Genomic DNA, 23,477 nt, shown 5'->3' with positions numbered 1-23,477 from the left:
AACACAAAACCACGGACACCGAGTCATGCCGGGCGTGTATAAAACTCCAGAACAAGAGCGGGGTGGTGACAGGGGGACAGCGGCCACTGGCCAAGCTGGGGACACCCCGTGGTCACGGCACCCTCTGTCCCCCCTGCCGGGGTGCCGGGGGTCCAGGGTCCGGGGGGTTCGGGGTCCCGGGGGTCCGGCCATGGCGGGCTCAGAGCAGGGTGATCTCGCTGGGCGGCAGCGTCAGCCTCTTCTCCCGGGCGCCCAGCAGCCTCTCCATGTGCGCGGCCACCACGCGGCACAGCTCCAGGCCCTGCAGAGGGACACGCCGACGGGCAGTGGCCGTGCCGCCGCTGTGACAGCCCCAGCAGGGCCCCCCCGATGTCCCCAAGTGTCCCCGACCTGCTCCAGCTGCAGCTGGGTGATGCCCTGGGCCAGGAGGTCTCCCAGGGTGATCTCCACGTAGGGAGAGCTGGAGCCGGCCGTGGGGCGCTGCGTGCGCGTGGACTGGATCTCACTCAGCGGGAACTTGGCGATCAGCTCCTGGGAGGGGGACAGGGGGGTGGCCCCTAAGGGTGACAGGGGAACCCACCCCCCTCAGGGGACCACGGACCCCGGTTTGGACAGGGCTCGGAGCAAACTGGTCTGGTGGAGGGTGTCCCTGCCAGCAGGTGGAACTGGATGAGCGTTAAGGTTTGTTCCAGCCTGAGCAGTTCCATGATTCCACGTGTCCCACACCTACGTGGGTCTCCTTGCTGAGGAAGTTGAGGCCGTTCTGGTTGACGGCCAGGATGCAGGGCGAAACAATGGCGTTGTTGCTGCAGCTCTGGATGTAGAAGAAGGACGAGCCAAACATGGGGTAGGCGCTCAGCAGCCCTGCGGGGCAGAGGACGGGCTCTCAGTGCCCACTGCCAGCCCCATCTGCCCAGTCCCCAGGAGCATCCGAGGGGAAAAATGGGTGTCCCAGTGGGGCCTGGCAGCAGCCTGTCATGTCCTGCCAATCCAACCTGCACGTGCAGGGACAAGGGCTGGCTGTCCTAGCAGCATCCCATCCCCATCATCATCACCCTCCAGGCAGCATCGCACCCCCAGCAGGACCACATCCCCAGCAGCATTGCATCCTCCCGCTGTGGATGTCACCTCCCTGTCCCCTCACCCAGGAACTGTGCCCTGGCCTGGTGGGCGCTGAGTGCCTGTGCCTGCTGCACGTGCTGGGTCACCATCTGCAGCCAGGACTGCGGCTTCAGCAGGCGGAAGAGCTGCGGGGGCACGTAGTCCTGCATCTCCCGCCTGTGGGGAGCCCGAGGTCAGGGCCAGCGCTGGCCAGCGCGTCCCCAGCCCCACGGGACGCGTGTTTCCCCCCCCTCCAGGTGCCCTGTCCCCTGCCGTACGCCGTGGGGAGGTGGTGGCGGTCCTTGGCTCGGTGCTGGAGGGCGGCCAGCTTGGCCACGTGCGGGAAGTGCTGCTCTCCCGGCCTCGCCGGCGGCAGGACGGTGAACAGCCCCTTGAGGTAGTCAGGGAGCACCTGGGAGGGGGACAGAGCACAGGGACACGGCTTGGGGACAGGGCACGCTCTGAGGGGGACAGGGAGGTGGCCCTGGGGGAGGCTGAGGGGGTGGCCCGACCTGGTTGTAGTGGACGGTGACGTAGAGCTCGTTGTCGAACTTGAGGGGCTGGCTCCAGACCACGCGGCGGCACCAGAAGGTGTAGCTGGTGTCCCGGAGCTCCGTCTCGGCAGCCACGTCCAGGACGTATTCCCGGCGGGTCAGCGGCCGCACGCTCTGCCCTGTGCCACCCCGCAGTCTGAGGATGGCCACCACGCCACCCGCATGGCTTGTCCTGTCCCGAATGTCCCACCCCTGCCAGCTCCTCACCTCTCTCGGTCACCACAAAGAGGATGTATTCCTCCAGAGCCTCTGGATTCTGCAGCCCCATCTCACAGCACAGCTCCTCGATCACATCCAGAGCCACCTGGGCACAGGGACAGGAGGCTGGGACACTGCCACGTCCCCCTGCTGTGCTCGGGCCACCAACTTGCCCTGCACTGAGGCTCATCCCGGTGATGATCCGCTTTTCCCAGAGGATCAAGTCCCACAGCAGGGACAGCCAAAGGGTGCAGCCCCCCACACCCAGCCCCTCTGGGTGCCCACAGCTGAGGTGTCACCATGATCTTGGGGTGCACTGAGCCTCCTGTCCCCTCTGGCTCACCGAGCACGTCTTGATCTTGAGGTGCCTCTCGATGCCGCCGGGCAGGAGGAAGAGCTGGCGCTTGGCGCTGCGTCCAGCCTGTGTGGGAGGACACGTTGGGGTGCAGGGGGGCCTTCACACAGCAAGAACCCACAGGACACCCCAAATCCTGCAGCTGTCCCTAAGGAACCATCCCTTTGGGCTCATCCTGTCTCTTGCCCATCCTGTCCACCTGAACCATCATGCCCCCACCCCATGTCCATAGAGCTCCATCCCCACTGGGGACCCCTGAAGGCTCAGGGTACCCCCAAAGTGGTGAAGAGCAGACCCTAAGAAGGGCTGTGCTCCTTTGGAAAGATCCCCAAAAAGCATCAGCTCAGTTCCAGGGTGGTGTCTGAGGGAGATCCCAAGTCCACAGGGAGAACCTGACCCCATGTGGGTACCCAGAACTTCTGGGGGGGTTCTCAAGCTGACACCAGCCCTGCTCCACCCCACGGGCACCCACGAGCCCCATGCCTCACCACCATGGCCTTGAGCTCCATGCTGCTGGGGAAGAGGCTGCGGCCACCAAACTGCAGGGTTTTCCTCAGGTTCTGCTCGCAGGCCTTGGCGATGCCTGGCAGAGCAGGGACCGGGATGAAGGACGGGGCTGAGCTGCACGCTGGCTCTGTTAGAGCTCCTCCTGAGCTCTGTGACACCTTTCCCACAGTGTCCCCAGCACCCTGGGGTGTGTGCCAGCCCCTACCGTGGAAAGGCAGCTCCGGGTGCCTGCTGGCATCCTGCAGGAAGGACACGAGGAAGGGCCGGAGCACCTCAGAGCATCTGTAGTAGGCGGCGAGGATGTAGAGCAGCCTCCAGCCCCTCTGGCAGCTGTCCCTGTGGGAACAGCCAGGGCTGATCCCCTGAGCAGGGTGAGGGTGCCCATGGTGGCACCATCACCCTGGGCAGCAGCACAGGATGAGGTCCCCAGGTGTCCCCCCAGGCTGGAGCAGCTGGGCCTGGCCAGGGTACAAGTGTCCCAGTGCCAGCCTCTGGGTGTAGGGACTCACGGCTTGGAGCTGGTGTTGTTGGTGATCTGCTTGATGATCTGGCAGTACACCTCATCCCGCAGGACCTCGTGCTCTGAACACAGCTGGGGACAGGCACAGCTGCCACCTCTCTGTCACCCCCTGCCCAGGCCACCCCCAGGACTCAGCGCCCCAGTGATGATTTACCTTGAGGATGGTGCAGACGACGTCCAGCTCTGTGTGCCCCCGCAGGGGGTGGTCACCCATGAACTTCATCACGGCTGGGGACAACAAAGCCACACGTGACACAGGTCAGCATGTCCCTTCCCCAGGGACGTGCTCTCCTGGGTGGGCACATCCTGGGCACATGGAGCAGTGGGACCAGAACTAAACTCCCCTAGGACACCTCTTCTGCCCATCCCAGTCCAGCCCCACCCTTCTGCAAGGACAGGGCTGGGGATGGCTGAGGGACAGGGGGACAGGACACTCGTGCCCCTGCCTACCTTGGAAAGCCTCAGCAGCCAGTTTGTTGAGGCCACCATCCACAAACTCAATGAGTGACTCCTGAATGGGAATCTGGAGCGGGGGGAGAGGGCCAGCTCTGGGACCCTGCTGGGACCTCAAAGGGACCTGCAGGTGACAGCAGGACAAGGCACCCCAGAACCCCACTTCCCCACACCTTGGTGAACGTCAGCATCTCCAGCACACTTGGCACCTTCATCCCACGGGAGTCCCTGGCAGAGGGACAAGGCAGGACGTGGGCACAGGTGTCCCCACCATGTCATGCCCCGTCCCACCACTGACACTCACGTGGTCCCACGTCGCGCTGCGCGGAAATGCCGCTGGGCAAAGGCCAGCATGGGACAGGCCCCGGTGACATCCCTGAGCTGCTCATCACCATCTCCCTCCTCCTCAAAGCTGGCACTGGCTGGGGACACCTGCAGAGCAGGGGCAGTGGGCACCGGGCAGGGCCAGCACCGGGGACAGCTCCGGGCCAGGACCCACCTCGGTTTTGCGGTCCAGCTCCTGGGCAGCAGCAGTGGAGGCCACGGCCACGGCCACGGCCGCCGACGCCGCCACTTTGCCCTGCTTGTCCCTGGGCTCCTCCTTCCTCTCGGCAGGCAGGTGCACGAAGTCGGGCGCCGCCACGGGCTGCACGTACTCGGCAGGGAAGAGCCCTGACCTGCCGTGGATGGCCCCAAACTTCCACCCTGTGCCAGACAGATGGTGGGGATGGCAGAGGGCTGGCAGCCGTGGGGTCACCCCTGACATTCTCTGCCTGCTCACTCCCATCTCTGCACCCCCAGCGCTTTTCAGGGATCCGGCCATGGGTTTTGGCTGGAAGCAGCTGCAGTTGGCATCACTCAAGGGAAAGGTGCAGAACAGGGGCCACAAAGCCTGTCACCCGAGGGACATGGGTGGCACCAGGGTGGGAGCTGCAGGGGAGCATCTCCCTGCATCACGTCAGTGCCAAAAAGACCCCAAACCATCCTGCTGAGAGGTGACAGAGGCAGGACCCTGCCACATGCCCCAGACCCACGAGGGGCCCCAGACACAGCTCAGGGACACACACAGGGACAGTGTGGCACCCACCAAAATCCTGGGTGCCTGTCTTCAGCTCCTCCAGGTACATCACCTTCTTGCGGACCACGCAGCCATAGTAGTGGTCTGCAGGGACACCATGGGGACACCATGGGGACATGGGGTGTCACAGGATGCGAGGCAAGCACACAGCCACCTCCAGGGCAGGGCAAGCCAGCAGCCTGCTGCCCCTGTGTCCCCCATTTTGGCATGGGGGGCTTTGGGGGTCCCTCACCTCTCTCAGGGTGCTCCAGTGACTGCAGGTGGATGATGTCCCCTTTGTGGAAGCTGAGCTGGCCCCTGTCCTCGGGGCTGTAGTTCCTCACGGCCACCACATAGTGGGAGTCCTGGGCACAGGGGGTTTGGCACAGCCCATGCACATAGGGACACCCACACCCCACCCAGCACTGGCCCTTCAAGCACCCACAGCCTCAGGACCACTCCCCCAAATCCATCCACGGTCCCACTCACAGGATGCCCTCCTCTGCCCACCCCAACCTCCCAAACACGGACACACAGACAGGGTCTGACCCCCAGGACAAACCCACCCCGGCCCCGGGGCACCCCCCACCTTCCTGAGCTCTGTGATGAAGTGGTCGACCATGACCTTGACCTGGGGGGCTTTGGGGGAGAAGAGGATGAGCTTCTCTCCACGCAGGTTGAACTCCAGCATGTTCCTGGATGGGGTGGTCACGAAGAGCACGTCGGGGTAGCTGGGGCAGGGCGAGGGGAGGCTGAAACACCCGGCATCTGTGGGTGCAGCACCCTGCAGCACCCACCCCACCCTGGCCACCCCTACCTGTAGGCTCGCAGCACCCGCAGCTGCTCCCCGGGGACGTTGGTGCCCTTCACCACCCGCAGCAGCTTGATGCCAGCGTGGGACACGGCCAGGATCTGCACACCCGTCCCCACGCTGCCCTGGGGGCCAGGCCAGCACTTCAGCCAGGGGCACAGGGACACGATGCCCCCCCTGCTGACCCTGCTGGCCCCTCACCGTGGCAGGGAAGAGGCGGGAGAAGTACACCTCGCAGCCATCCCGGGCCGCGGCAATGATCTCCCTCTTGACACCCTCGGTGGCCACGGGGCTGAAGGAGTCCAGCTTGTTCTCCGCTGTGGGGAGAGGGAAATATCTCCTGTGAGCATCCTCTGCCTGGAGAGGATGTGGACAGAGATCCCAGCAGAAGCAGGGATGCTCATCCCTTCCCATGCCTGGCAGGACTGTGCTGCAGGGACAGATGTGTGTCCTGAGACCTGACACAACCTGTGATGTTGTGGAGCACTAAATTACAGGGGGGTCATTGCTTTTGGAGGCAAAACTACCCAAGGTTAAGCAGAGCCAGTCCTGGCTTGGAGATAGAGACCCAGGAGATGAGGACAGGCACAAGAGTGGCTGGGTGTGAGCCCCCAGGCAGGGAGCAGCAGGACACAGGGTTACCAAAGAGGGATTTCAGGCGGAGCCGCTCCTCGTGGCTGATCCGGATGCAGGTGTCAGACAGCACATCACTGAAGATCTGGGAAAGGGGGTGAGGAGCAGTGGGCTCGTGTGGGGAGGAGCAAAAATCCCCCCAGCCCCAGCTTGCAACAGCCCCAGCTCCTCCATGGCAGGATGGCCACAGTGGGATGAGTAAATCATCACCCCCTTGGGGAGTGCCCCATGCCCAGGGGACCCCGGGGGCTGCGGGGCCAGCTCGGTGCCTCACCTGCCTGAAGATGAGGTCCAGCAGCAGTGGGTTGTTGATGTTGTCCTTGGGGTAGAAAACCTGCCAGGAGAGAGGCCAGGGCTTGGTGTAAAGCCCTTATCCCGGCAGGACCTTGGCACCAACCTGTGCCCAGGTGTCCTCATAATCTGCACCTCCTTCCGGATGAATATTTTCCAGGGCACGTTGTGGTAGGTGTAGAAGTCCTCGCTGCAGCTGCGGTGCAGCTGGGTCTGGACCTGCTGCGCCTCGGACGGGAGCTCCCGGGAGACAAAGACTGCAAAGGGACAGAAAGCCTTGCAATCCCCAGGGGGAACCACCAACAGCTGCCTCTACCTGGGGAAACTGAGGCACGGGGAGCAGCTCTCTGCCCGAGCCGGACACAGCAGTTATCCCACCAGGCATCAGCCATGCCACTGGGAGGGCCAAGTGCCTCACCCCACCGTGGTCCCCAGTGCCACAGCTCTGCCCAGCAATACCTGGGGGCTGCGTGGCTGCAGGACGTCCTGTGGGTGCTCGCGGCTGGTACCTGGCACTTGGCACCGGCTTCACGGCAGCCACCACCTCCTTGGGCCCCTGCGAGGCACAGAGGGGCTGTGGGCAGTGCCAGTGACACGCCAGCCTCGTCAGGGGGACACGGGGGCGGCCACATCCCTACCACAGCCGATGGCACCCGGGCTGCTGAGAGCTGCTCCTTCAGGATCTGCATGGCTTCCTCATGGGGGTCCAGCTTCTTCCCAAAGAGCTTGCTGCCGAGACAGCACCCCACAGCAGCTGAACCCAAACACCAGCTGCACCCCAGCATTCCCTGGACCTGACACCACCTGCAGCCCCATCACTTGGGGCACCCTGGCATTCCCTGCACCCCAGCATTCCCTGCACCCCAGCATTCCCTACACCCCGGCATTCCCTGCACCCCGGCACCAGGACCAGCACAGGCAGCGGCAGGCGGGAGAAGCCCCGGGCGTGGCGGGGCCCCGGTGTGCACCTGTGGGGCTGGGAGCTGCGCGGGGCGGGCTGGCACTGCCGGATGATGTTGCGGATGTCGTGCGTGGGCCGCGGGAAGTGCTCCGAGTTCAGCCGGGAATGCCGCACGGGCTCTCCCGGCCACCGCCGGCCCGCGGCTGCTGCGGAGCCGAGCACACGGCTCAGGGGCCCTGGCTCGGTGCCACGAGCCCCCGTGGCCACCCCCATGCACCAGGACCCCTTACCTGCTTTCTGTGAGTAGGGCCGGGGCTGGGGGACGTGGGCTGGCGTCCCCTCTGTCACTCTGCCCTGCAAGGGACACGATGCTGTCAACACCTGGCACCTCCAGCTGCCCCCATGCCCAGGGGCTGCCCCAGAGAGGTGCCCTGAAGCAGAGAAGGGCCCTGACCCCTCCTTGCCCCGTGCACTGACCGAGGCTCCGGGTGGCTGGTTGGCATCTGCCCGGCGCTGTGGGGACGGGTCTGGCTCTGTGCCTGTGGCAGCAAAGAGGAGAGCTCCGTCACACCTGTGGGGCTCTGGGTGCAGGGATGTTCCCCACACCAGGGAAACTGAGGCACAGGGCTGGCTGGGGGTGTGGAACTGCTGGAGGCACTCACCCCTCTGCTGATGCATCTCTGCAGCCACGGGAGGTTTGCTCTGGGTGGCATCAGTGCCACTGTTCCCCCCTCCCACGCCACCTCCTCCCTTCAGCCTCTGTGACAGGATGGATGGCTTCTCCAGCTCCTGGGGGACAGGTGTCAGGGCACAGTGGCCAAGCCACCCGCCCCCCAAAATGCCTCGGGCAGGGGGACACCCCTCTCACCCCATTGCCGTAGGAGAGCACGGGGTCAAAGAGACTGTCCAGGTACCGGTCCAGACCCTTCTGGCTGCGTGGCTCCCCAAATTCCCCATCTGTGAGGGGACAAGGCAAGGACCACTGGCATGGCAGGGCTTTGTCACAGCGCTGGGGGACAGGAGCTGTGGGGAACAGTGCCCTACCATGGGGGTGGTACGCCTCCATGGAGGGCAGCGTGGGGGCTTTCACAGCTGGGGGAGGAGGCACTTCATCCAAATCAAATCCGTGTCCCAGCACCCTGCAGAGAGCGAGGATGCACTCATCAAACACCCGCTGGGTGCCAGGTTTCCCCTCAGGAGCCCACCCAGCCCTGGCACCCCTCCAGCCCGGTGCCAGGGCTCCCCCACCAGCCCCACAGTGGGGCACCATCCCTGCCCGGGTACCTACGGCCGGCTGTCCCTGCTGTGGCTCTCGGTGCCATCCCATGCGATGAGGAAGCAGGATTTCTGCCTGGGGAAGCCCCGCAGCAGCTCCAGGTCGGAGACAAGGTCCAGGACGTAGTCGTGTCCAGCCAGCTCAGCCCACTGGGCACCTGCCTTCATAGCCACAGACCAGCCACGCCAGCCCTCTGCCAGCCCTCTGCCAACAGCCAGACACTGGGGATGGGCACGGGCTCCACAGGGACACCCTGCCCATGGGCTGGGCATTCAGGTCCCACATCCTGGGGACACTGAAGGCAGCCCCAGGTGACAGTGTGACCCACAGGGTGGGTGGGTGCCAAGCCAGCACGTACCTGAGCTTCAGGACATCCCCTGCCAGCTCCTCGCCTGTGCTCCAGGAGTGGATGGGGCAGGAGAATTGGTCACCTGGGGAGGGAAGCACAATGAGCAGGTGCCACCAATGCCCCCTGCCCGTGAGGGTGACCACCCTGGTGCCAGCCCTCGCCAGCGCCGCGCCCTCGCACCGTTGAAGCAGTGCAGGTCCAGGGCCATGCTGGCCTGCTGCCGGTTCGCCGTCCACTCCAGCAGCGACGGGGGGAAGGCGCGGGCGGCCGCGGCGCCCAGCTGCGAGCGGGCCATGGCGTGCATCAGCTTGCGCTGGCACACCGGCTTGTAGCCGGCGAAGGCGTAGTCTGACACGAACCTGAGGGGAAGGGAGGGTCCTGTGTGCCAGGCTGGGACCACAGAGGTGTGGACACAGCTCTCTTCATAAAGAGCAGCAGGCACAGCTTCCCCAAGGATTTTTTGTGGGGAAGGCAGAGAAAGCTCACAGAAGAAGAGAAAACAATTTTTATCTCTGTTCACTGCTCCTGCTGTTTGGCACATGTGGAATGTGTTATACAGGTTATTTACCCAGAGTTACTTGTTAATTGGACACTGGTGAGGGTTGTTTTGATTCCTTGACCAATTGGATCCACATGTGTTGTGACTGTCTGGAGACACAGGTTTTTCTCTAGTATTCTTTAGTATAGGATCTCTTTAGTATAGTTTTAGTATAGCATTAGTGGAATATAGTATAGCTTAATAAAGCATTTGTTCAGCTTTCTGAAGCATTGGAGTCAGAGCACATTATTCCCCAGCTGGAGGATTGCCTGTTTCTACTATACAGAGGGATTAACAGCATCCCTGGAGGGATCTCTGGGCACATGTGCCAGGCTGGCCCAAGGCATCTTGGAGGGATCTCAGAGCATCCCTAGTGGGACTTGGCAAGTATCGCTGGGTACGTGTGCCAGGCTGGCCCTAGGGAACCTAGAGGGACATGGGCACATATGCCAGCTTGGCCAGAGGGATCCTGAAGGGACCTCAGAGCATTCCCAACAGGACCTGGCCATGCGTGCCAGGCTGGCCCACGCAATCGTGGAGGAACCAGCTGGGGTGTAGGCAGCAACCTCAGCCACAGGTGCCAGGAGAGCCCTGAAAAGCCCCAGCAGTGTCCCCAGGCAGGAGCAGCAGTGTGTTCCCGAGGTGCCAGCCGTGCCCATTCCCCACCCCAGAGCCCGTGCCCAGCTCACTTGAGCAGGTACTTGTCGAAGGCGGCGGACGGGGGGAAGGCGCTGAGGCAGGTGGCCAGCAGCAGCCAGCCCCTCTCCTCGTTGTTGACGTTGGTGTTCCTCCACACCTGGTTGGCAGCTTGTGCCAGGAGCTCGTCCCGCAGCCCCGGCACCGACAGCCCCTTCTGCACGATGTAGTTGCCAAAGAGGGTCTCCTGCTGGCCACCCAGCCCCGGGTCCCCCATGAACCGCAGGATCTGCCACAGGGACAGCCAGGTCCTCCCTCTGGCCCCACCACAGAGCAGGAGACTGCGGTGATGGACCCCGTGCCATCCCACCTACCAGCTGGAAGAGGCTGAGAGCCTCGTGGCACAGCTCCTCATCCAGCCGGGTGAGGGGGGCTTTCAGCGGGGCCGTCAGCATCCCAAATGCGGGTTCCTGCGGTGACACCCGCACCCATGGCTACCTGGGGACAGCCTCAGGCCACGAGGGGCTGGCCCCGCGGTGCTGAGCATGGTGTTGGAGCTTGTGGGGCTGCCAAAGGGCTGGGGTGAGGGATGGGGCCAGCAGCGTCCTGGGAGTGGGGCAGGGAGGGGCTCAGGCTGTGCTGGCAGCACCAGAGATGGGTGGTGAGGCCCTGGCACAGGTTGCCCAGAGAAGCTGTGGCTGCCCCATCCTTGGAAACGTTCAAGGCCAGGTTGGACAGGGCTTGCAGCCACCTGGTCTGGTGGAAGGTGTCTCTGCCCATGGCAGGGAGTGGAACTGGATGGTCCCTCCCAACCCAAACCATTCTGTAGTTCCATGGCAACACCTCGGCACGGCTGAGAGCCTTATCCAGCCCCGGTGCTGTCATTCAGGATGCCGGGGACTGGGAAACGCGGGGCAAAAGTAGGGATGAGGAGGAGGAATGGGGCAAAGTGACGGTGGGTGGGGCCGGGGTCCCGGGAGCAAAGCGACCTGGTCTCCCGCCCCAGCGTTCCGGATCCGCCCCGCGCCGGGCGTCCAGGAGGGCTCAGCGGGTCTCTCTCCGATAACCTCAGCAGGGTCCCCCCGGCCTCTGGAGACGACAGGAACCCACGGGGAGGGAGGGAGGTGGCAGCCAGCTCCCCACAGCACCACAGCCACCCCGGATCCAGCCTCTCTTGCTACCCGTGGTGTCCCCGGGGTGGGAGCCGGGGCAGAGCCCGGTGGGACAGCGCGGGGAGCCACCACGGGGACCCTGAACCTCACTGCTCCACCACGACCGGGGCGCCAGGGACTCCCCAAAAAGCTGTCTGTCTGCCCGCCGGGAAAAGCTCCCCGCTGCCCACCTTACCTGGAAGTGGCCCCGCACGTACTTGGCCATGGGGTAGTCGTTGATGTCGAGCGGGAGGGTGAGCTGGGGGTCGGGCTGCAGCGCCGGCGGCGGCACCAGCACCACGCAGCCGGCATTCACCTCCCGAGCGGCTGCGGCACACGGGAAGCTACGGCACGGCCGTCGTGGGGGGAACAAGGGGCTGGGAGCGACGGCGGTGCGGGACCCGCTCACCTGCAGCGGCCTCCAGCAGCCCCATCAGCTCGGCCGGGATCTCCAGGTGGGTGACATCCACCACCTCCCTCCGCGTCAGCTCCTGCCGCCGCAGCACAGGGATGTGCCCGCTTGCCGTGCTGGTCCCTGCCCCAGCAGGCACGGGTGCCGCGGCCAGGAGCACAGGGATGGGCAGGAATGAGGGCATAGTGACACATGCATCACACGTGTGCTCGCACAGCTTTACCTGCTTCATCCTCTCCTTCTCCTCCTCGGCTCTCCTGCGAGCATCCTCCTTCCTCTGCAAGCAGAGCAGCCGTGCTGAGTCCCACCGGAGGAAGGGAGACCCTGAGGCATCACGGCACCCTGGGCTGCCATTGCCCTCTCCCCAACATCAGCAGGGTTTTCACCCCAAAAAGGCACTGCCCATACCCAGTGGGGCACGGAGGAGATTGGCAGGGTGGCACGTTGTGGGGCTCACAATCTGGGGATGCCACTGTGTCCTCTCCAGACTGAACATGCAGCAGGGTGCCAGCAGGTCCCCTGGAACCCCCTGGGATGTGACAGGCCCCACCTCACCTTGAGGTACCTCCGGCGGTTCACGTAGATGTGCACCAGCGACCTGAACTTGATGAGCGTGTGCCGCATGCGCCGGTACCGCTGCCTGCAGGAGGGCACCCGTCACCCTCTGCCACCCGCCCGTGCCCGCCCGCCGCCCCCAGGGACCCCCACCTGGCCAGGTATCCCCGCGCCCGGCTCTGCAGGAGGACGATCTTGCGGCGGAGGGAGCGGAAGCGCCGCTTGATGAAGAAGGTGCGAGCGTAGCGCTGGAGCGTGAGCGCGGCCAGGTGATGGGCACGGCATCGCTTGCTCTCCAGCGCCTGGTACAGCTGCTCCTTCAGGAAGAGCTGGGAGCAGGGGTGAGGCCCTGAGCTCCCCGCCGTGATCACCACCCTCAGGGCGTCACCGGAGCCAAGCCCCCTCTAGGGACAGTACCTTGGTGACACCGACGTAGTACATGCTGGGGTTAACGGGGCAGAGGCTCCTCAGCATCTCCACACAGTTGGCTCCGTTGGGAATGACGTTGGACCACATGTCAACGAGGCAGCGGTACCTGGGTGAGCCCATGACACCGTCACCACACAGGACCCCGCTGGGACACCAGCACAGACCCTCCCTGTGGTGACAAACGCTGCGCCTGGAGGTGCAGCTTCTCCCAGAGCTGTGCATTAACACGAGGCATTCCCAGCTCCCACTGTGGGGGAACCCCAGCCCAAACGCTGTCCCCAAAACAGCCACAAACTCTGTGGTGTCGCCTGGCTGGGATGGCAGTGCCCAGCCCCCGGGCACCTGTCGATGAAGACGAGGAAGGGGATGCGGATGGGGTAGCCCTCCTTGCGGATGCGGATGGTCTCCAGGATCCCCGAGTACCGCAGCTGGGTCCTGACCACGTCGGCCTCAAAGAGCCCCGGCTCCTGGGGTGGGGATGGGGAGAAGCATCAACAACTGCATGGGCAAACTCTCATCTACTGTGTGCCCACCTACTCCCAGTGCCATCAGGGCAGGTAGCAGAGGCACCAGCAGCAGCAGGAGAGCCCCGGCTCTCACCTTCTTGTTGTTGGGTTTGATGCAGCGCACAAAGAAGGGGTTGCACCTGTGACAGAGAGACCCTGTCATCCACAGGGAACAGGGCACAAAGCCAGCCCAGGCACCGTGGGCTCAGGTCCAGCTCCTAACAGCCCAGAGGACGGCCTGGCTGCCCACCCTGCTCACACTGACCTCTCCATCCTCTCCACGAGCTCCAGGAGTGACTGCTGGAACCGTGCAGCCACGGTAGGAGCCTTGTAGCGCCGTGTCCTGGTGCTGCTCCTCCTGATGAGGCTCCTCTGCCGGGCCATCACCTGGGCGTGCCCGAAGAAGAGGTTGGCCACCACCTTGGGGACACAGGAAGGGTTAGAGAGGACGAAGGTGGCCGGGATGGTGCAGCTCTCCCACATTTCCTTCTCAGCCCAGCCGCTCCTTTTGTGCCCAGCCCTAATTGTGGCAGGATTGCCTGGATAGGGATGGGGATGAGGATATGGATAACACAGAGCACAGGAGCAGCCCATGTGCCTGTTTGTGCCAAATGCTTGAGGGGTCAAGCCCAGAGGGTCCCATGGGTGGAGCCAGAGGCATCCCCTGCTTCTGCTCCCCCTGGGCTTCACTGGCCATGGGGACATGCTTGGGGACATGGAAAGGGATGTGTAGAAGGGGGCTGTTGATGCCCAGTGTCACTGCAGAGCCAGTGCCAGGCCCTACCTTGGTCCTGCTGCTGATGAACAGGTCCAGCACATCCTGACGGACCTGGTCATAGTTTTTATCCAAAAACTTGTGAACCTGGCAAATGGCAACACCTCATGGTGAGCAGCCTGGCAGGATGACAGGGGGAGGCAAGGAGCTCCAGGACCCCAGCCAGACCCCCAGGGATGCACTTCCCTCCTTGGTGCAGGATCAACCTCCTCTTTAACCTGCCTTAACATCCCAATGTCACACACCTGGTAGGTCACCTTCCCTGCATAGTGCTTGATGGTGAACTCGGGCAGTGGCATCTTCGGCTTGGTGTAGAGCGGGTTTGTCCCGTGGTGGTAGTGACACTTCTGGAGGAACGTGTGGTCAGTGGCCTGGGAAGGGACACAGGAGTGACACACAGCTCAGGCAGTTCAGCAGGAGCTAGATGATCTCCAAAGTCCTTTCCAACCCAAGCCATTCTGTGATTCCATGATGTTTCTATGATTCTTTGGGCTTATCCAGCCTGCAGGAACCTGGGGGATTTCCCAGGTTGTCCAGCAGAGCCCAGGAGAAGAGCAGCCCTGGTCCATGGTGATTCCCCAGCCACAGTGGCCTCCCAGTGCTGGCAGCAATCATCACCAGGCTGCCCCTCACCTGGGGGAAGCAGCTCTGGTCATCCAGGATCCGGAGGATGCCGTAGGGTTTTTGGGAGATGAGGTCAATGCAGGGCTGGTTGTCGCTGAAGGGGATCTCCTTCCACTCGATCTGCTCCCGGATATACTCCTCCTGCAGGGTGGGCACCGGGTCAGCCCAGTGCCCCCAGCCCCACAGCAGAGCCCAGCACTGCCCAGCAGCCCCACCTGCTCCTCCTGGAACACAATCCTGTTGAAGAAGAACTGCAGATACTCGTTGGCGTAGTTGATGCACAGCTGCTCAAAGCTGTTGAAGTTGAGGTCCTGCAAGGAGGATGATCCATGGAGCCAGGGAGGATGGAGCTGGGATTGAGCGGGGATGGAGGAGGGATGAATCCTGCTCACCTCGAAGCCGTAGATGTCCAGGATGGCGATGGACAGGGCCTCCTGCCGCGGGTACACCAGCTTGTTGATGCGGTCCGTGAGCCAGCCGAAGAGCAGGGAGTAGAGGGTCTTGGCAATGGCATCCCTGGGAAGGGAGAGGTGAGCAGAGTGCTGGAGCTCTGGAAAGCACCAGTGTTCTCCACTGCCACAGCCAGCACCCACCACAGCATCGCTTTTAATCACCACAGTTTAATCCACACTGGGGGACCTGCTCATCCCCTTTCCCAGCTGGCATTTCACTTCCCACACCATCCGTGGCATTTCACTTCCCACACCACCTGATGGGCAGGCTGCACAGTGGCTGCATCTGCATTTCAGACCCCCCACACCCTCCTGCAGTGCAGCCCCCCCTTCCCTCTACCTGGCATCCACGGCGCTTTCAACAGTCAGAGGGGTAAAAATCTTCTCCCGCTGCGTTTCCTGGTTGGGAAATGGCATGATGGGGTTGCAGCAACATCAGCCCAGGGTGGTCCCCAGGGGCCAGAGACACTTCCCAGCTGTGTTCCCTGCACTCACCGTCACCTTGAAGGTGATGGCTTTCTGCAGCCCCTCAGGGGACACCTGCAGCAGCTCGGCCACCGTGCGGATCTCCGTGGCACTGACCACCGTGGCCACCTCCTGGCAGTCGGTCTGCAGGACACAGAGATGCCGTGGCATCAGTGCCATGGCATCAGTGATCCCCCCTTTGCCACGTCCCAAACCACGCCCCGGGAGCACAGCTTGGCTCCCCGTGGGCTACCTCGTATTTCTCAAAGTAGACGTTGCCCAGGTGGAGGACAGAGGAGAGGATGCGGAAGATGCTGTTCTGCTCATCCACGCTGAAGTTCAGCACCTCCATGGTGTTGAGCAGCCGGCGGAAATCCTCAGCGTCGTCCTTGCCCGGGATCTCACAGTTCCCACCCTGGCACAACACCCTCAGTCCATCAGTGGGTCCCAGTGGGGTCAGCACCCAGCATGGGGGGTCAGCACCCAGCATAGGGGTGTCACCCTGCCCTGAGCGTCTTTCTCATCCACACATTGAGGACTCAGGAGCCCATCAGCACACTGAGGTTGGGCAGCCCCCCAAAAACCAGGCCTGGGGGGGCCGGGGAGGGGCACAGTACCTGGTTCAGGTAGTAGTAGGTCTCGGCGCCCTGCAGGCAGTACCGCTGCCGCTGCTGGGACGGCAGCCCTGCCAGCATCTCGTAGAAGATGTGGTAGTTGCGCTCGCTCTTGGCCTGGAGAGCAGAGGTCAGGGCTGGGGAGGGGGTGGCAGAGGGGGCAGAGCGGGGGGCAGAGCCCAGCACCCCCTCACCACGCACCTGGAAGACCACGCGGGACTTCTCCAGCAGGTACTGCGAGGTTATGGCACCGCAGATCAAGCCGCTGCAGGGGGACAGGGGGCACCCGGCTGGCAACCTCGGTGTGGGCAGGGGCTGTGGCCCCCCAGCACACCCAGCCGTGCCCCACCGCCCCCCAACATCAGTGCTGCTCCCCAGATGCTCCCACCAGGGATGGGTGGGCAGGGAGAGGTGTCTGCACCTGGCTGTGATGTCAGGCACCCCCTGTCAGGATCAGTGGGGCCAAGAGAGGATGGGATGGGATATGAGGACAGGGATGGGGACTGGGGATGGGAAAGGTGCCAGCCAGGTCACCCTGCTCTTACCCCAGGGACAGCCACCTGTCCTCAGGTGCCATCACCTTTCCATACCAGATTTATCCCAAAAACATCCCTATGCGTCCTCCCAGAGCCAAGGGACAAGGCTTGGGCTGGGCACCCCTGGGGCAGCAGGGGGCATGGGGTGGGAGCAGCCACTCACAGGTTACTCAGCATTACTTACTCCTCCAGGAAGATTTCCACAAATTTCCCAAACCTGCTGGAATTGTCATTCCTCACGGTTTTGGCGTTGCCGAAGGATTCCAGCAAAGGGGTCGCCTCCAGGATCTGTCGTGGGGATGGGGAGAGCTGGGGGGGTGAACCTGGGCACCCGACACACCACGGGGCATCTCCCAGGCTAGGACCTCCCCTGTGACACCCTGTCACCCCACGCTCCATGCACACACCCGTGGCTGCCCGAATTTGAGGTGTGCACCACAGCCAGGTTAAATGAGGATGTGAGAGAGCACAAAGGCTCCATCTCTGCACATGCACTGATTTCCTGCTGTCCCTCCCGCCTTTCCCCAGCAGCTGGGGTGCCATGGCCAAGGTGCCACCATGGTTCTCTGTCCCCCTGAACCATCCCAGCCCACGTGTCCCCTCGGTACCTCAATCTGCCATGGTCCAGGTGGAAGCATTGGACAAGGAGAGAGCAGCAGAGGTGTGAGGAGGGATGGAACAGAGGGATGGAGGTGGGAGAAGATGATGGGGACATGGGGACTCAGGGATGTCCCCAGGGCAGCACCCTACCTGTGGGGCAGCACTGCGTTTCTGGCTGACGGCTGCCAGGTAGCTCAGGATCAGCTTGGTGGCTTCAGTCTTCCCTGAGCCACTCTCCCCACTGAAACACAGCGCAGGGGCTTGGCTGGGCCATCACCAGGCAAGGGGTGCCTGCCCCAAACCCCCCCAGCAGCCCATCCCCGGGGCCAAGCCAGGCTGGTGGCCAGCCCAGCAATGAGGGTGGTGTTAAGCAGGGGCTGTGCCTGGGGACAGCCCTGTCCCACCTGATGACGATACACTGGTTGTGTTTGGCATCCATCACTTTGGAGTAGGCGACGTTTGCGATGGCAAAGAGGTGCCTGGGGTGGGGAGAAGCAGGCGGGGGTGTGGTGCCATGCTGGACCAGCACAGGGACCCCCAAAGTGCCCCGAGCTTCCCCTTGCACAGACACAGCCACTCCAGCACCCCGTGGCTCTGCTGCGGGATCTGAGTGCGGGGGATGGAGGGTGGCAGTGACCCCGTCCCCTCAGGGCGTTTGGGGCCAGCCTGGTACTCACGGTGGGTTTTCACCCAGGGCTCTGCCCTCGTACTGCTGCACCTGCTCCTTGCCGTAGATGTTGTAGAGCCGGTACGGGTTCACCGACACCAGGATGCTGCCGATGTAGGTCTGCCAGAGAGAGGGTGTGGGGCTGCGAGCTGGCACCCCAAAGACCCCGCCCCACACTCGCTGGGGGATGCTGTGTCCCCCTGGGCTTACATAGATGAGCTGGCGCTCGAACCGCGTGCGGATGTTGCTCAGCACTGCAGCCTCCTGCAGGTCCCTGCCGCCGAGCAGAGGCTGAGTTAGGGGGTGGCAGAGGGACAGAGGAGGTGGCAGAGGGACTCTGCCGTGCCCAGAGTGCCCTCAGCATCTCCAGGCCCGGGAGGCTGAAGCAGAGCCCGTGTTGGGATGAGATGGGGTGGGATAGGAGGGTCAGGGGTGTGGGGCTGGGGGTGCAGCCCCGTTGTCCCCTGAGTCACAGCACAGGGGACAGGGACACTCACTCCAGCTGGGTCATGTCCTCCAGCCCGTCCTCCTCCTGTGGCTCCTGGTACCGCACGATGGGCAGGCTGCACAGCGACTGCATCTGCAAGGAGCAACCACCCCATCATAGCAGGGATGTGCCAGCACCCTCAGGTGTCCCACCCAGCCACCACCACCACCCCAAAACACCGTCTGTGACCCCAAACCAGGGGACACACAGCCAGCATTGGAACCCCAATAAAACACCCCACAGCCCCAAAACCAGTCCCCCGGGAGGAGCATGGTGTGTCAGGTGAGAACAGCAGTGCTGGAACACAGAAACATGAGGCCACCAGGGCCACCTTGGGGCTGGTCCCAGAAAAACCTGCTCCTGGGAATCCCGCTCACCGTGGGCATCACCTTCAGGGCAGGTGGTGGCAGGGGGCTGCGGCTGCTCCCCCCGGCCACGTGCAGGGGTGACACAGGACAGGTGTCACACGGGAGCCTGCGCTGGCGCCCGGCCGGGGGGTGGGCAGGAAAGCGGACACCCCACCGGGTCACCGTGCCACCCGCACCTGTCCCCGGGATCGGGTCTCTGCATTTCCATACGCCAGAATCAAGTGTCCCCCGAGGGGCCGCTCGCGGGGGACACACAACCGCTGGTGGTCCCCTCTTCCAGCCTGCACCCCCGCCAGCACCCAGACACCCACTACAGCCATTGACACCCACTACAGCCATTCCCCCCCACCCCGGGCACCGCAAACCCCCCTGCACCGGTGCTGTCGTGCCTGGTGAGCCATCAGGCACCTCAACTCCCCACCCTGCCCCGGTTCCACCAGCTGCCAGCCCACCCCCGGCTCCATCCCCCGAGGGGGCTCCCCGCGGGGGTTACCTTGCTGCGCCAGGGCTGCTTGCTGCCCAGGTACCCGTCTGCCCAGGGGTGCCTGTCCCTCCAGCCGCCCGCCGGCGGGCGCTGGCACAGGTACCGGGCGATATCGGCTCCCCACTGGCCTGCCCACCGCCGGCCGCGCTGGGCGGGCTGCTGGGGGACCCCCTGCTCGGCCGTCCAGGCGTCGGGCATCTCCCGCACCCGCACGACGTGCTGCGTGGACCAGTGCTGCTTGTACATGCGGGACGCGCGGCGGAAGGAGCCCAGCCTCTGCACCTGCGGCGTCACCACCGCGTAGCGCCCCGCGCCCTCCTCCCCGGCCCCCGCGCCCTCCGTGGGCTCCGCCGGCCCCGGGGAGCGAGCGCCGCGCCGGGGCACGCCCGGAGAGCCGGGGGCTCGCCCGTGGGGCGGCGGGAAAGCGGCGCGGCGGGGCGGCGAGGGGCTGCGGCTGCCCCGCGGGCTGGACGGGAGGATGGGGCGCCCGAGCTCGGGCCAGCCCCGGCGCCCCGGGGGTGGGCTCGGAGAGCGGCGGGTGCTCCCGTCCCGCCGGGATGGGCGCCGGGGCGTGGGGGGCGAGCGGGTGGAGGGAAGGCGGCTGGGTGGGGAGGGCGAGGGGGCTTTGCTGGGGGCTATGCTCTTTACGAGCAGCGAAGCCAGGGACTGCGCCACGGAGCGCCCCTTGGAGAGGCTGCGGCCCCCCGCTTCAGCAGATGGCCTCGGGGATGGGGAGTGCGGGGCCATCCCGGCTAGGGGCTGTCCGATGCGCTGGATGAAACTTTTGGGGGTGCCGGGAGCGGGGCTGGGAGGAGGGGGCACCCCCGCGGGACCCCTGCCCTGCCAGGGGGGCAGCTCCTCAGCCCAGGAGGGGCCGCGGCGGCGGCTGCCGGGGCGGGACGAGGGCCCCAGGAAGGGGCTCCTCTGCAGGGGCTTCACCGCCTTGGTGGGGGGCTCGGGAAGCCGGGGCCAGGCCTGGGGGAGCGGCAGCCCGGGGGGGCTGCTACGGCGCGATGACAGCGCTCCCCCCGCCGCGGGACCCCCCGGGCGCCTCGCCCCCGGCCCCGGGGAGCGGGGAGCGGGCGGTGGCGGGGCGGGGGGCTCGGGGCCGAAGCGCCGGAGGCTGGCACCGAGGGAGGGGGAGCGCCGCGGCCCCTCGCCCCGAGCGCTGCCGGGGCGCGGGCGGACGGGCGGCGGCGAGGAGGAGCGCCCGGGGTTGGCGAAGGGGTTACGGAGCGACGGGCGGCGAGCAGCCCCCGGCTCCCGGGGAGGGGGCTGCCCCCAGGGCCCCCCCGGTGGGGAGGAGTCCCGGCCCCCCAAACCGGCGCTCTCCATCCCCGCCAGCCTGCGGCTGGAGCGCCTGTAGGAGAGCTGGGGGGTGCGGGACCCCCGAAACCCCGCGGCAGCTCGCGGCGGGCGGCTGGCAGGAATGGAGAGGGATCGCTGCAGGAACTGGCCCAGAGGGCTCCCGCACGCCCGCGCTGCCGAAACCGGGCGTGCCGGGGATGCCGCGGGGCCGGGGGCTGCCGGGGGCGGCGGCGGCTCGTACTCGTCGTAGTCGTCTTCGTCACGGGCCGCGGGAAGGTGTGGGGACGGCGGCAGGGGGACGTCCAGGCGGTCCCTGCCGAAAAGCTTGACCTGGGGTCGGGGGAAGAGCCTGAATTTCCTGTTGAGGGAGAGCTTGGAGGAGAGCGTCTCCCGCATGCCCCGGAGCGAGGAGGCGCTCAGCATGGAAAAGGGATACTCCTTCTCTTCTTCCTCCTCTTCTTCCCACTCCTCGGGCTCCTCGCCCTCCGCGATCTCCTCCAGGCCCAGGGCGTAGGGGTTGCAGGAGGATTGGGCGTGCGGCGCCCACCCACCCTCGCTGTACTGGATGCGATGCTCGGGGTACTCGCCCCCAGGGTACCCCCCGGCAAGGGGCTCCCCAAAGTCCTCGTAGGGGTCCCCCCTGTAGCCGAAGGGCCCTGCTGCCTCCTCACCGTACTCTGGGTCACTGCTGTACGGGTCGTAGAGGCTGAGGGGAGACCCACCACCATATTGTCCCTCGTCCTCGAGCTCTGAGTCGCCGTAGGGGTGCCCCGGCTGCTCACCATCCTCCCAAAACCCCCCGTAGTAGTCATACTCCTCCTCTGTCTCATAGCCGGGGTAGTCAGAGTAGGGGGCCGGCATGGCGTCCTCAAATCCATACCCTGCTGGGTAGGCTGGGCTCTGCATGTAGCCTTCCTCCTCCTCGGAGTAGTTGTGCTGGGGGCCGTAGGCCCCATCCTCCTCCCCGCTGTAGCCATGCCACGGGCCGTAGGCTCCATCCTCCTCGGCGTAGCCGTGCTGAGCGCCGTAGGCTCCATCTTCCTCCTTGGGCTGGCTGCACCAGGGCCCGTAGGCTCCATCCTCCTTCCTGCCGTAGCCTCGCCGGGAGCCATAGCCTCCATCCTCCTTGCCGTAGCCCCGCCGGCGGCCATAGGCTCCGTCCTCCTCCTCGGCCCAGCCGTAGCGCGGTGCCGGTGCCGGCGGCTCGGCGGCCGCGCGCCGGAGGCTCCGCCGGGACGGCCGCCTGGCCATGCTGCCCTGCCGCGGAGTGCCGGGCGCCGGCAGCCCGACACCGCCAGGGATCCGCTTCATGTTGGCCCGGTGCCTGAGGATCTCGTCTTCCGCGGGGAACGGCAGCTTCTTGGCACCGATGCGGGACAGCCAGGCCGCGTCAGTGGCCCGGCCGCCCCCCACCAGCCGCCCGCGCCGGGACAGCACCTTCCTGGCCAGCCAGCCCGTGGCAGCGGCCGCCTTGCTCAGCACCTGCGCCCGCGGCTTGAATTTCCTTTCCGGGCGCCGGCGGAAGAGCAGCGAGCCGTGCTCGGGGTCCTGCCCGCCGTGCCGCAGCAGCAGGAAGGACGGCCTCGATGGCGACTCCTTCTTGGCCTCCTCCTTGGCCTCCTCCTTCCTCTTCTTGCCCACCTGCTTGAAGCGCATCATCAGGTTGGAGGTGGACTTGAGCACTGCCTTGTTCTTCTTTTTCTTCCTCTTCTTGGTGCTGTGCTTGTGCAGGCCCCAGAAGAAGCGGGATGTGTTCTTGAACTGGCCCTTCTTGGGCCGGCGCAGCCCCAGGTTCTTGAAGCCCAGGAAGAGCTTCGAGGTGCTGCGGAGGCTCCGCTTTGCCCGGGCCTTCGGAGGTGCTGCCGCCTCCTCCTCGGCTGGGCTGGCTTCCACAGAATCTTTGGGCTGGCCCTTGGCCTCTGCACCCTTGGCCCCTTTCTTCTTCTTGTCGGTTGCCAGCCCCATCATCAGCTTGGAGGTGCCCTTCGTGTTCTTCTTGGCTGTTGCAGCATTGCTCTCGCCCTCCTCTTCCTCCGTCTCCTTCTTCCCACGGCCCAGTTTCTTTGCCACTCCTGCCTTGGGCAACCCCTTCTTCCCCTTCCCCTTCTTGGGCTCCTCTGCGACCACCTCCTCCTCATCTTTCTCCTTTTCCTCCTTTTCCACCTCCTTTTCCTCTTCCTTTTCCTCCTTTTCCTCCTTTTCTTCCTTTTCCTCCTCCACCACCTCCGTCTCCTCGCTCTCCTCTGCCTTCAGCAGCTCCGCGTCCGAGGCGTCCTCCGACTCGTTGGGATCCTCCTTCTTGCCCTTCTTGCCATCCTTCCCTTTCCCTTTGCCCGCCTTCCCTTTGGGCTCCCCCTTCTTGCCGGCCATGCTGGCAGCGGCGGGCGCTCATGCTCCGGCCCCGGCGGGGCGCTGCGAGGCGATGCCCTGCTCGGGCAGGATGCTGCTCCCGGCTCGGGGCCCCGGCTGGCTGTTTACCTGTGCCCGGCTGTGGCGAGGCACATGCCGGTGCGCGGCTCCCCCGGGCGCCGGTGGCTGCCCGCTTGGCATGGCGCTGCGGCGGCGGGAGCCGGTCCGGGGCAGCCCGGCGGAGCTGCTCCTGCCTCCCGCGCACCCCGAGCCGGCAGCGCCGTGCCGTGCCTGCGATCCGGCTGTAACCCAACCGCCAGGCTCGCGGCGGCATGAATAATGTAAGGGATGCACCACGCCGGCCCCGAGAGTTTTCCGAAGGAGCAGGGAAAGGCTCCTTGCTGTTGGGAACATCCCCCCAGGGCAGCGTTACCCCAAAACGGGACCCTCCCCGCGCCTCGGGGCTTCCTCTGCCCCTCCCTGAGGAATCAGCCTCTTCCTCCAGGCAGCACGGA

At 65.0% G+C, this 23,477-nt stretch overlaps 1 protein-coding gene across 1 annotated transcript; it reads right to left on the bottom strand.

Moving 5' to 3' along the window:
- Positions 1–177: 177 nt before the first annotated feature.
- On the bottom strand, positions 178–22,287 carry MYO15A (myosin XVA). The gene is made up of 64 exons (XM_064389814.1): positions 19,315–22,287; positions 18,464–18,546; positions 18,177–18,240; positions 17,977–18,086; positions 17,704–17,778; positions 17,450–17,540; positions 17,308–17,313; positions 16,884–16,987; positions 16,365–16,428; positions 16,167–16,280; positions 15,803–15,964; positions 15,580–15,693; positions 15,425–15,483; positions 15,025–15,148; positions 14,848–14,943; positions 14,642–14,773; positions 14,254–14,379; positions 14,018–14,095; positions 13,499–13,653; positions 13,328–13,373; positions 13,070–13,194; positions 12,716–12,833; positions 12,452–12,627; positions 12,299–12,383; positions 11,967–12,020; positions 11,741–11,822; positions 11,528–11,658; positions 10,555–10,650; positions 10,234–10,469; positions 9,187–9,365; positions 9,016–9,088; positions 8,670–8,861; positions 8,426–8,520; positions 8,250–8,338; positions 8,044–8,170; positions 7,859–7,920; positions 7,672–7,735; positions 7,449–7,587; positions 7,119–7,209; positions 6,940–7,036; positions 6,616–6,737; positions 6,464–6,523; positions 6,199–6,274; positions 5,758–5,873; positions 5,563–5,681; positions 5,335–5,476; positions 4,999–5,110; positions 4,776–4,850; positions 4,188–4,393; positions 3,993–4,120; positions 3,862–3,916; positions 3,686–3,758; positions 3,390–3,463; positions 3,225–3,307; positions 2,921–3,051; positions 2,697–2,791; positions 2,197–2,274; positions 1,863–1,959; positions 1,614–1,774; positions 1,380–1,513; positions 1,145–1,278; positions 731–864; positions 391–531; positions 178–301 (listed from the first exon to the last, which is right to left on the bottom strand). The coding sequence occupies exons 1-64, from the start codon at positions 22,270–22,272 to the stop codon at positions 200–202; spliced, it is 9,720 nt and encodes a 3,239-aa protein (XP_064245884.1). The 5' UTR covers positions 22,273–22,287; the 3' UTR covers positions 178–199.
- Between the last annotated feature and the right edge of the window lie 1,190 nt (positions 22,288–23,477).

This window comes from Passer domesticus, chromosome 15, assembly GCF_036417665.1.
Source record: "Passer domesticus isolate bPasDom1 chromosome 15, bPasDom1.hap1, whole genome shotgun sequence".
Lineage (NCBI taxonomy): Eukaryota > Metazoa > Chordata > Aves > Passeriformes > Passeridae > Passer > Passer domesticus.
This window is presented reverse-complemented; position numbering and strand designations above follow the sequence as displayed.